This window comes from Ascidia mentula, chromosome 4 (genome assembly GCF_947561715.1).
Source record: "Ascidia mentula chromosome 4, kaAscMent1.1, whole genome shotgun sequence".
Taxonomy (NCBI): Eukaryota; Metazoa; Chordata; class Ascidiacea; order Phlebobranchia; family Ascidiidae; genus Ascidia; species Ascidia mentula.
The window spans coordinates 3426505-3439947 of record NC_138569.1 but is presented as its reverse complement, the minus strand read 5'-3'; the positions used below and the strand labels follow the sequence as shown (position 1 = coordinate 3439947).

Sequence of the window (13443 nt, the reverse complement as noted above, 5' to 3'; positions counted from 1 at the left end):
AAAAACATATAATAGTGTAGAAATTGGCGTATGCGGTTACAATAATGTAAACATGAATCGAAAGAGTGGCCATCTTGCAGCTCACAAAGAGGAAAAATATATAAAAAATAGAAAATACTGTATATGTATTATGAGCAGAGATAAAGACAATGCCCAACCGAGCGTCAAATTCCTGTGCAGATAATAAGCAAGAAAATACTGTGTACATAACGATGTATACAAATTAACGTACGCCACGTGAACATGAACTACATGGCGCCTTTCTATTGTGTGTTGGTTGTACAAGATTGAAGTTCATGAACAAACAAAAAGAGAAAGGAACAAAACCTCGTATTATGTTTGGCGCAAGCGACAACCGCAAAGCTCCATTAACTGCCACTAAACGCTAAAAACTGACCACAAGAAGAAAAACAAGACGTAACGGGCAGAGACATCACGCATTCCTGTTTGAAACGTTTGAAACCGTGGGTTAAACTAACACGGAGGCTTTTCCGGTTCTATGTAAGGAAAGAATGAGCGCTGTTTTGAAAACGGATACTTCAGGCGAAAGTTTGTTAAAAAGCAAGGGCCGGACGACCGCGAAGTGGTTACAAGCCATTTCCATTCCCGTACAACGGAAGTTTGTACTAGAGTTTTGAAATGGAAAACGCTAGTCGTGTTTTGAAAGCTGTGCGTGTTTAAAGTGCCGGGTTCTGAACGTCACAAATGTGCCGTAACCACCACCATCCTTATTGGGTGACAAAAACCGATACATGTGTACATAGTTAAACCGATGAGTATAGGTTGGTAATTTAGTTAAACAAACTATCGGTCTATGAGGTCTCATCAGTGCAGCTAGTGACAACAGCACTAGATCAGCTTTTACACCAGCATGAACAGTACATTCCATTCTGCCATAGTACCTTGCTGCAAATCTCAATGATTATTTAGGTTCTTTTGCTTGTAAACTTTATTTGTAATTTCTACACCGGGATTCGAACCCTAGTTATCCCGGTCACGGATGTCAATCAGTTTTTCTTGTTGTGTTGTAATGGTCGGACGCCTTTCAAATACGTCTGTCAACATAAGGATTGCGATATCGACCTATTTATCATCAGGTTTATTCGTTCGAGTTTGTTTTCATTTCATTTGCAAAATCAAACCAGGCGTGAACTCCTTACTGTTTTTCTTTCCATCTACTTATACTTAACACTTCTCAAGGTTTGTTCACATTCGATTTCTATTTCCAAAGAAAATGATTGGGGAGTTACATTCCGGCTAATGATGATATTTTCTCCAACTGCTTTAACATTTCAACCACAGTTGTGGAAGCGACCACCTTTTCTATACTTTGAAACGACGTATACCCTGTCTAGAGCCGACTTCGCATAACCAAGTATGGTTTTAACCGTTCCCTCGTCGCCGTCTACATTTAATTCTATTTCGCAATGTGTGGTGAAAACTAAAACGAATTGAATTGAATATAACGGAGCAGCCAAGTTTATGAAAAGACACATCGCAAAACGCGTGACAAAGTTCAACAAACTTACCACAATCCTCTTCGTCAGAGGCGTCGTTGCAATCAGTATCTCCGTCGCACCTCCACAGTTGACTGATGCATATTCCGCTGTTACATCTGTACTCCCCATCTACACATGGTTCTTGCTCTGCTAACATGGAGAAACAGTTGTAATATACACCATAGTAAAATGTGTTTAAATTGAGACATTTGGGCCATATTTGAAATGGAAATCCCATTGAAATGAATTCAAAATGGATTCTATTTGGATGAATCCTTCATTTAAGATATTTACTCATGCTGTTCCCTTGACCTAACATACTGCTCGACTGAATGTAAATGTCATGCAACGGTATATGTGTCGCACCCGGTGGCCAGAACTACACCGATGTCGCGGGATTTGTCGCATTCCCGTTAGGTTTCACAGGCGATTAGTATTCGATTCGTCGATACCGGATATTAATAAGTGGATTAGATTCGGGTTTCGCTTCGGAAAGATGGGGTCAGTGTGACCGCTGAGGAATCCTGGTTTGAAACTAAACTCGCGCTTGGCATTTTGAAGATACTCGATACTCATTTGAACTTTATAAATATATAGGTGCAGTTCACAAAGCAAAAAAAAACAATTGCAAAACATTAGACAGTGTTTTCAATTTTTTCTGATGTTGATGTTCAAAAAATATCCAATAGGCCCAGAACAAAAAACCTTTTAGTTTGAAAGTGAGTTTGGCTTAATCTTTAGTCTCTATGTGTTAGCGACCAGGGAGAACCAATAGGAGGTTTCTACAGTTTATTCTCTCGATACCGTATCACAGAAATGGAAACGTGTAGACTGACCGCCAGTAATAATTTAATCAGTGTTTCATTATTCTTAGTTTGATTATTTTTTTAAGTAATTTTGTTTTATTGACGCTCAAGGCTGAGTAAGTTAAAGGAAACCAACCGTGCTTGCATATTCACATTATAGCTGCTTCACTGGTTTCCAAATGGATAAAGGGGATTGCCAACACCTGGTTCATGGGTTAACGTTACACAACCGTTTTCACGTGTTTGATGTTGTGCATATGCGTGTGATTGCCTAATGCAGCGCAAAACCTCACCACAAACAGTAATTTTCATTTTTTGGTCTGCTAGTCAAGGGCAAAGAGCGAGAAAACGAAAATTACCCGAGGTTCATTGAACAAGAAATGATGTTTATTCACTGTAAATTGGCAATCCAACAATGGCAAAATGTAAATACCGGCCAAGCTCCGTCGCGTGGTTAAAACAACGAAAACTTTTTAACTTGATGGGTGGATAAAAAATGTTTTAAATTTAGTAAAATATTTGAAACTTACCACAGTGTAATTCATCGCTACCGTCTCCACAGTCATCATTCAGATCACAGTGTTTGTGGAGGGCGATGCACTGTCCATTAGCGCAGCGATGCTGATCCGACGTACACGGATGAGCTGCGAGATAAATATACGGAAGTCATGCTTCTGCACTTAAGTTTACGACAACTAGTGACCTGAAAAACACTGTGAAGTTCAAAAGCACTGGAGAAAACGGAGTATGGAAAATCGAATGTGCAAAAGCATGATTGTTGTTTATCCACAACTGGTTTAGTTACGTATTCCGAATATTTCGTAGAACGCTTAAAGGCTCGGATAACCACGACTTCTTACAAAAGGATATTCGCATTAAATTAGCGCAAAAAAAGAAACGCTTGCAAAACGACTTCTTATTCTTGTTGCTTTCGGCGTTGATCAAGATGCAGTTTGTCTCAATCCGACGGGAACTTCGCCCGATTCACGTTTATTGTGGCTCAAGAAAAGGTGAGCGGAAGATTCAAGTGCCTTAACTTTATACGTGCTGGAAAACTTGAGTGGAAACAGTTTGAGAACAAAAGGCGACGACGTTCGAGTTACGTTAAACGTGAAAGCAGGCAGATGATCTTGCCTTATCGGGAGATCGAAATCCCCCGCGAACAGACAATAGAAAAGAATGTTTCGTCACAATGTGAAGACTCGATGTTAAATGTAATCCTCTGCAAGCCACTCGAACTTGGGATCAGATCAAAAAAACAGTTCTAGAACTCGATCCAGCAGTGCCAAGGCGCAAAAATCGAATCTGCCTCAGTGCGTCACAATCGAGAAGCGCAATCCCGCAGTGACGTCATAGAAGATAGCCGGAAAGGCGGTCGTGCACGCGAGGTAGCGATTAGGGGTGAGTGAGGGGATTAACTTTTGGGTTGCGGGGGGTAAACCGTCTTTGTTTTGATTTAAACAACGACTGTTGATGTTCAAGAACAAGAAATGTATTTACGCACGACCGCTGAGATCACAATCAACATTGTTACGTTTAATGGATGGAACTGAATGAAACAAAGGTACAGGAACGAATAACACTTTTCTGGTATTAACCACAACTAGCAATTATAATCACTATCAGTTTACTGACCCAAGTCTTGCATCGTGCTGTTGATTTTTGCTCAGGTTGAACAAAGGTTTTAATCTTCGTCGTAATAATGGAAAAAATTTCCAACAACAAAATAAATGCCCAAAAACGTTTTTTACATTGTGAATTGTTTTAAATGTGGGAAACGACAGAATCGCACATTTTTTTCTTTTAACGCGTTGTGATTAAACATAGGTAGGTCACGTATCCCGGAGGGGGTCTTGGGGGTGACACCTGACCCCCGCCCCCATCAAAACCTCATTGACCTCGCCCTATGTTCAAACAAAAACGAGACGAACGTGAAGCTTCAAGTGCGCACGGTGTCATTTACAGGGGAGGAGTTTAAGGGATTGATGATGGAATGTAAGGAATGTCGGAGGGAGGTTTGCGGGTAAACAAAGGAACGCCCTCAACAAAAACGAGGTAAATGTTGTTTGCGTGACTGACGTCTTGTTCTTACAACGCAGGAGAATATTTAAAATAGTGCTGATCAAAGGTATGTGTACGATGCGTTTAAGCATTAGACTTGTTGCTCCGTTTAGACTTGTTGCTCTGTATAATTTTTACCAGTGCAAATAAACTCAAAATCCTAATATAACAATCCAAATAAACTCAAAAAACTGGGAAATTTTAACGAAAATGCTAACGTGTTTTGCCAAATTCAAGACTCTTTTGACATCGGAGGCCAAATGTACAAACGGAACCTATTACAGCAGTTTTGCGACACCAACTTACCGCAATCACTTTCGTCGAGTCCGTTGGTGCAGTCGTTCTCTCCATCACACACGTAATCCTGGGGGATGCAGACCGCAATCCCATCCCCTATTACTTTTTTGTTGTCTCCGCAGGAGAACTCTTCGCTCTTGCAAGTGTGGTTGCCAATGGGAATGTGATCTGTGTCTGGGACATTCTCGTCTGTTTCCGAGTAGGCATCTGCAAAGTTAAACAAAAAAATCTTGCGTCGGCTCTGCGCACGTCTGACTTGCCGGCTGATAATTTGGCAAAGGGAATTAGTTTCTATTTTGCGTGGATATGTTTCGTTTTTTTTTCTATTTTAATATCGATTTAAAACCGGGAATTTAAAAAACCTTTGATTTTTTTAAATCTTTCAGACCTACTGTTGCAAATTAGAAAAAGAAGAGTACATTATAGGGCTGTAACCATACTTTGCAAAACGTTCGGGATTTGTATTGCAGACGCGACAAAAACTTGCATCTCGGGGGCTACCGACGCACATAACAAACTTTTGACGGGAATTTACCGCAGTTTTCTTCGTCGGATGCGTCTCTGCAATCGAAGTCACCGTCGCAGATCCACATCTTGTCCACGCAGTCACCGTTCTTGCACGTAAACTCGGTGTCCGTCTTGCAATCTACCTTTTCTGCAGAAGGGAAAACACAATGAAGGCTGGCAATCGACAGGCTGTATACAGGAGCACGTATGTTGTGTATACATTTTTGCACACTGCCAATTGCGCCCGGTAAACGCGGTCGAACAATAACAGATTCAAATTGAGTTTCCAATGTACAAATTATCCCAATAATGTAATGTATAATCAACCTTGAACCAATCGACCAACGTGAAATTATGAAAAAAAAGGTGAAAAGTACATTTTGTTTTTCAAAACCATTCATTTTGAGATGTGTTTTGTCATTGTCCCTCCATAAAAGCGTTATGTAACACAAAAGTCTAATTTGCACGAAATTCCCACAACTGTCACACCAGAGATAGACAAGGCAAGACAAGACAATCGCCATAGCAACGTCACAGAGGCTCGTGTGTGATCTCACAATCTCCACTTAAAAGTTGCGAGTGTTGTTAGCCAGATCACAGAGATTCCCTCCGACGAGCTTCTAAGATGAAAATAATTCCGACGCCGAAAACACTTCAAGATTGTGACGTCAACAGCCGCTCTTCGCTCTTACAGGTGATAAGGTGGACCAATATAAGACGCGTTTCACGTTCCACGTGCATTGTTAGGCGTCGGTGGCCACTTTTTGTGCTTGTTGCAGTGGCAAAAAGTTTGGTTCTGGTGTTAAATTTTACTTTATATTCATCCACCACTTGTCAAGGATTTTGGGATTGAATTTTTACAAGCCAAAATTTCTTCCTTTACTATACGCACTACTCGGAAAAACAGGACTTATTTTCCAAAATACATCACCAGGTGCCGCCCCAGATTTGCTGATCAAGCCTTCGTCAGAACATGACGCAGCACATCTGTGCAAACATGTCGTGCATTGTTTCGGTCGGGTTGATCGGGTTTGCGATTGATAAGACGCCCCAGTTTTCAAGATGTCGCCGAACCCCAGATGCAAACGCAGCCAACAAAAGCGGGAGTCGCGGAATGAAAGTTTTAGGAATGTGACATACGAAGGGGCTACCCCTAAGTAGTCCGTCGCTGTGGGTTTAACGATATTAGTATTTTGGGCTCTTTATACAACAGACTCCTCCTTGTAGTGCGAGACTGCGTCGGTTTGGACTTGCATTGTGACGCCACAAACCTTTTAAGGCGAACACTGTCACTTACTGCAGTTCTTTTCGTCGCTGTTGTCGTCACAATCGGGATCACCGTCACACCACCAACTATCTAGAACACAATTCCCGTCGTCGCATCGTTTCTCCGTGGGTTCGCACGTGCGTTGTTCTGAAAATAAACAAAGAGGACTTTCGTCAAAACACCACTAAGCACTCGAGACGACAGGATTATGCAGCGTCCGGGTTAATTTTTAAAGAAAACAAAACTAGTTTTAATGGCGCCACATATATTATCATTAAAAGTCGGCTGAATACAGTCATATTTGTAAACACTTTGAGTGAAAAGAGACCCTCAAAATTCCATAAAACTTGAATGGTAAAACCTGTAACGGAATTCACTGATTTCGGAACCAGCGTTTGTTACAATCACCACAGGTATAATGGCATTCACCGAACATGGCAGCGGTCGTGGTTGTTCCCACCCCATTTAACACCGTGTGCGCGCGGACGTTGCCATCCCCAAAGGTCTTGTTTATATCCAGGGTGCAACCCCTGCCCGGGGCTTTATGACGTAACAGTTACGTTGTATTTTTGGCAAGAAGCCGCACGCGACAAGATCTATTATTACGCGATAAAGCTCGTTATCGCGTTTGGTAAATCTCAATTACGAGGATCGAGGTTTGAGGCCGGTAGGTTGTTGACGGAGGGAGTTTCAATACAGATAGAAATTGGCCGTTTTTTTCAACACCATTTCCACTTTACCCTTGCTACTATAGTGGACATTATTTTTCTTCGTTGCATTTTTAAGCGGTTATCAGTTGATGTAAAAGAAATGGTTGTTTTACAAACATCTCAGTTATAAGGACATACCGTGTACTGTAGCATGTTTCTGTTTGGCTTCTAAGCGGCTGCTAAATGTGTTACATTCTTTTAAACTCTATTGAAGCATTGCACTCACTTTCAAATTAATATTATTCAAAATCAATATATTATTATTTAAACAAAATAAAACCCAGGTAAAATACGTTCACGTTCCTGAGGGTAAAAAAGAAAAAAAGTTTTGAGGTTTGGCTTCTGTAAAAGCCACCAACAGCCGGAAACAGATTATCACGGTTTTCAATCGGCGCGGCTTTATCATAAACAAGAACGGCCTGTTTAATAAAAGGTGACGACGGGACAACGTCAACACTCGAAAGTTCAACGTTCCAGAGTCGCAGACTTGTTTGTGACGTAACAAGCATGGCAATTGTCATGCGATAAAATGCGTCGGCGATAACTGATAGCGTTGTCAATTAAATCGAATTTCCAGCTCTGTTTTATCAATGTCATGACACAGCAATGACGTCACATTCATTTGGTCTTGAAGTTTACTTTCAATTTCACAAAAACGTTTGTGCACTGGATTGTTTGAGACTAAGAATTTCGCATAATTACAATGAAAATAGTAGGAAACGGACCATTACCGCAAGATTGTTCGTCGCTGTCGTCACCGCAGTCATTGTCTCCGTCACAAAGCCATTCGTCCTTGATGCATTTTCCGATCGTACATTGAAACCAACCGGTGGCACAAGTTGGTCGAACTACAAATAAAACATGGAAATTTGAAAAATAGCGGAAAATCCTCGCAGCCTTTAAGGCCAACAAAGCTTTTTACTAATAAAAAAAAATGCGGGCAAAAAAACACAGTAAAGTTTTGCAAAATTTAACAATCTCGGAATTTCAAAAAACACAAACGAGCAGCTTCGTTCATAACGCAATCCTGATAAACTGACGGGAAATTATTAAAATCCACAAATTTCGTCAGAGCTGGGAAGCCAGTCGGACAATTATCTATTTATAGCGAACGGTTTGCGAAAGATCGACGTCCGATAAAAATGCGCCTGTATCTTTTCTGAAATCATTTGATGACGATTAGGTTTTTTCGCGGAAGAATTTGAAACCGTGAGAAAGTGTTCGGACTTTTGTGTGAGAAAATGTTCCGCAGTTTATTTGATAAATAACTCGGACACTGTGTTGCCCTATTACTGCAATCAGTACAACCAAAACGTGTACAACGTTGATCGCGGAAATCCATAAAGAGAAAAACATTTTGAATAAAATATGGTTTGGAAAAACCAGGGTGTCATATATACGTCCTTATTTCTAATATTTGTTCTTTTTATTGACTGGATTCCTTATTTTTGTGTTCTCTGACGTTATTTTATGCCAAGCTTATGTTATCACCAAAATAGGAAATCCCTGAAAAAACGCTGTTAAATCTGTACCATCGCTATATGCTGTTTACGATCGCAAACAGACATTGTAGAAAAATCATATCCTTTTTCAGTACTTGTAGATTTCGTATCGACGGCACCCTTTACACATTACACAATTCTTCAAAGAAGCCTGTTCATTTTGCTATTTTGTAACATTAAGGTGAGACACGAACTCGCACCTCAGCAAGCAAAAAATTGCAAGATCGAACAAAGCCGCCAAGGTAGAGAAGAAAATCCACTTCTGTGATGTCACGAAGGCCATTGTTAGATTTGAGAAGTGGACGATTGTCTTTTATCCTCAAGCACGCAACTTAATAGTTCTGATGTGGCGAATACAACGCCCAGCTGATCCTTGAAGTCTTGAGAGCGGGAAGAAGGGATTTAAATCCAGTCGAGGTCACCTTTAAACAGTGTTTCCCAAACGTTTTCGGTGTAACACTGCAATGTTACTTAAAATTAGGATATCTTGTATCACATTCTACTAAACAGGGCTGTAACAAGAAGTCAAAACCTATGTGTTGTGCTTTATGGACCTCAAGCACAAAGAATACAAAAACAAAGAGAAGACACATTTTTTGCCTGGATCCAACTTGGTCAAGGCATTTGAAATTCAAAAAGTGTTCTTTCAATGCAGCCTGAGCGCTTAGTTAAATGCCATCCTTTTTTTCAAACTAACCATTGAGTATATAATGCTGAACATTTAACAGCACCGTCAACCAAAATACATAAGGTGCAAATTCACACTCGAAGCATATTTTTTTTAAAAAACATTTGCTTATTAAGCTAGCCGAATACAAGGGCTTCCATGAAGGCATCACAGTGGTGATTTAAAACGCATCCAGGAACAAACCATATGCACGAAAATGTGGCAAGATTTGACATAAGCTGGACGCTGACGTATCCTGGAAACACGCAAGAGGGTTTTGAAAGCGGTCGGAATCCGATATGTTAATCGTCCCAGTGCGCGGCATCAAATCGGTTTCTTGCTCCCGCAAAACACGACAAGATCACGTGTCAAATCCCTGTTTACCGCCTTGGGCGAATTCCCGCAGGTTCGCGAGAGTTGAAAGTCTAAACCAGTGTTCCCAATCCCCAGGTCGCCAGTAAGTTTTTAGGTCGTATGTTGCAAGTAAAGAGAAAAATGACGAATTACATTTTCTGGTAACGCTGTCGCAGTTGTTTTTGGGCAAACGTTGTGTAACAAGGAACTTTGTAGCAACAATTACAAAGCACCACTTCATAAAATGACTTTTTTGCCTAGGCCGCGAAAATTTGCAAAGTTAATTCAAACAATTAGGGTTGCATTAAGAAAAGGTTGGTTAAACCTTTGCGTCAAAGGGTTTCCAAATCATCGGTAACTTTAACCTTAGCTTTCGATGTGGATTTACTGCACGTGCCTTTCGGCCACAGAATTCCGAGTTCCAACAACGTGACAGCATTATAAGGGAACAAAAAGCGTCGTAGGCTGCGAATAGGTCTTTCTGGTGCTGCGAGCTCAAAGCCCCAAACTGACAAACCCCTAAACCTTCTTAAAAGGTGCTAAAACTTTCTCTGGCTTTCGACAAAGAGCCGCGATAAGGATTGTGGACAAAGCCACACGCAAACCTCCCCCCCACCCAAAGCCGGCTCCCACAGAAACGTACGACACACCCAACAATTTGTTTATGACATCATAAGAGCAAAACATGGCGGCTAGTGGCAAGCAAGAACAAACAGCTCGTTCGCACGCGAGATGGGGCCGGGGCAATAGCGGGAACCCTGCACGGGTCATTATCCCCCCGATAAACAAGACCTCGAGGTCTGGGGCCCTTTTTTTCTCTGGAAAACCCTCTCCGAGGCCAAGAAAAGCATTTTTGGGGAGAGGTGAGTTTATGCGCGCTTCGCTTTTTGTGGTTTACGCGGTTTGGGAGCGTCAAATCGGTTTTGTCGTTGTTTGGAAAGCTTAAGTAGGTATAAAAACAGTTTGGAAACATTGCGTAATGCCATGTAAGTCCATCCGACCATAAACTGAAGACAGAATTCGCAGTTTATTCACAATGTCTGTTAGTTTTTCTGCTCGTGCATGAATTAAGGAATCTTGATCTGACATTATGATGTTATTGTCCGAATTATTTCTTTGTCAGTATTGTGTTGCAACTGCACCCCGCCACATACGAAATTGCTTTCACTTTAAAAAAATATTTTATTCCAATTTTCTAGACTCTTAAACACCTTTTACAAGTCAGTTTAATTATGTCACTTCCGGAAAAGCGGCAGGTTCCACTTCTACGTAATTTGACGTTGACTTGCAGGAGATTTTAACGCGGTCCAGTGCAACGTTCACGGTAGGGAGGCTGTTTAATCTTACAGTTTTGCGTTCGGTTTCCTGTGTTGTTTTAGGGCAAGTACTTTGGATTTTGTAACCAGCCAGGGCGCATGAACCACCTGGAGAACTTGTCAAACTATTTCGTTCATTAACAAAAAGACATAAAAGCGTTGAAGGAATTGTTTAGAAAAATAAACCGACGCGATTAAAGCTTCTTGCTCTGGTATGGCAACGAAATTGCACCATTGGAAACCCGTATATCCTCATAGATTGAACAACAAACAAATTGAAATTAGGTCGAAAGGGTTTAATTAAGGTTTCGTCAACAAATTATCTGCGTTTTCCTTCATTCGAGGCCAGAAAGCGTGAAGCAGCTTTCCAAACAAAATCCTCTCCCAGGTCAAAACGAAAATCACAGCAGAACCGAAATTGTCCCGAATTTGCCGAACGCGACAAGCAAATCCATGTCGCGTGCAGCGTCGCATCAGCGTTCCGGACGCTGCTGTCGCGACAGGACACCAATGTTGTTTCTCCATTTCCGTAAAATAAATTGAAAACTGTTTTTAACACGGCCTAAAAGTCTCCATTTCGTTAAGGGTGAATCACATCGCAGATTTTGCAAATGCTTTTTACCACTCGAATTGCTGTGGAGCGTTGTTGCAGATGCGTTCCTTAATGCAAACAAGCTTCATTTTTTTACAAATTATCTTCCAAAGGAATTTATTAAGACTGGAAGTGCAAAAGCATCGGCAATGATTTTCTACAACGTTTGAATAACGCACAGCTTGCGGCATTGCAACCTAATTTTGCGCACGAAAGGTAGCAGTCCTGATTTCAACATATTACACCGACAAAACGAGCTTCTTAACGCCCAATTTACCACTTATTGTATACGGACTCCCGAGGCGGCGAGTTTACGCTCTGCGGTTTGCGGCCGATCATAAATAGATGGTTGTCATGAGTTTGGCCATATAAGGTTGAGCACGCACCGGCTCTATAGTTTTCCGGGCGTAAAATTGCACGCGGAATGCGCCGGTACCAACAGAGCGAGCAAACTTTTGCATTCCGAAATAAAAGTGAGGATTTTATAGAATGTTACAAGAATGCAACTCTCCAAAGGGAATCTTAATAAAGAAAATTGTGGTCCATAACGGGACGTGACAATCGTTTCTCGATTTGTTCGAATGGTTTTTATTTATTTTTAATTGGAATTGCGTCAAGAAAAGGTAATTGCATATTATCCTGGAAGAAGAGCAGAGGAGAATTTCCAACTGTTGGTGTTGCTGGAAGATGTCGAACATAAGAAAACCTGCAAGGGACGCGGATCAGAGGAGAACGTTTCAAGTGGTTGACTGCGACGCAGCTTGAATAATCTTGCATACCGCAACAAAACATTTGTTGAAACAACGAACTGGCATTGACTTGTCACCGGCTAATATACTTAGGGGCGAAAAACTTGCTATGCTCGTCATCACCATTGTACACCTACTATCAAAACGCGCTCAGTCTCTTGACAAAAAATCACCAAAACGTGGAAAGCGAAATATTTGCCCAAATCAAAACCGAAACGAGGTGCAGTTGTGCGCGAAGAGGGTGCGGCAAAAAAAATAAGAAAATGAAACGCACGCGATCGCATGGCCAACGTAAACCAAGCAAAGTTCCACTATTTCAAAGAAAAGTCGTAACCGAGAAATTTGACCATTATTTAGCGTTTCGGGGGCACGATTAGGTATAGATCGATTTATCCCCATAAAAATGAGTGTTTTTATCATTTTGCCGTAAAGTTGCATCTGCTACTTTTGGTTGAACAAAATAAACCATAACAGTGAAAATTACAATCTAGGTGGCATCGATATTTATCGCAAATTGACAAGATATTCTAAAGTAACGTAACGAAAATAACTTATCATAAACAGGGCCCCTGTTTCGACCTAATAAGTGTCATCAGTGCAGTTTTGGTGAATTACAGCTATCTTGCCAGCTATATCGTCAAGCAAGACATTCATTTTGTGGTGACCATACAGTCGCCGTGAAACGTTGGGCAACAAACCAGGTGCAACCTGTCGGATACAAACTAATGAGACATGATAAGTCAAAACAGTAACCGCTCGTCTGTTGTTCAACGTAAAAACGTTCTGGGCTTGATTGCTTATGAACTGTAAGCACAATCCGCCAACGGCGAAATTTTTGCCGCGAATACGCGTCAATAAAGCTCAGCCAATCACAAAACGCAACGTCGAAGAGGGCAGCAATTACTGTTAAGCTCAATTCAAACTACAAGCGTAGGAAAGGCGGCCGTTTGATGTGGTGTTGGCCGCATGTAAGTTGTTCTTCGTTCCTTTTGGTCGACTTCAGTGGCACTTTACAACCTCGGGCGCGCTTCGAGGTTACGTAGTTCGGGCTAATCTGTAAGCTTTAAATGTCTGGTGATCGCGCAGCGGTTAACGAAACAATAGCTTTGATCAGCT

At 41.3% G+C, this 13443-nt stretch overlaps 1 protein-coding gene across 2 annotated transcripts in view; it reads right to left on the bottom strand.

The window, feature by feature from the left end:
• The window catches only part of LOC145897571 (low-density lipoprotein receptor-related protein 4-like), a 39872-nt gene that overhangs the window by 18949 nt on the left and 7480 nt on the right, over positions 1–13443 (bottom strand). The window contains exons 3-8 of one of the 2 annotated variants that reach the window (XM_082985917.1): positions 7879–7995; positions 6468–6584; positions 5199–5318; positions 4673–4870; positions 2836–2949; positions 1530–1649 (exon numbers count right to left, since the gene is read on the bottom strand). In XM_082985917.1, coding sequence (XP_082842043.1) covers positions 1530–1649; positions 2836–2949; positions 4673–4870; positions 5199–5318; positions 6468–6584; positions 7879–7995 — 786 coding nt within the window. The remainder of the gene's footprint in view (positions 1–1529; positions 1650–2835; positions 2950–4672; positions 4871–5198; positions 5319–6467; positions 6585–7878; positions 7996–13443) is intronic. The other variant, XM_082985918.1, reaches the window with a different exon arrangement.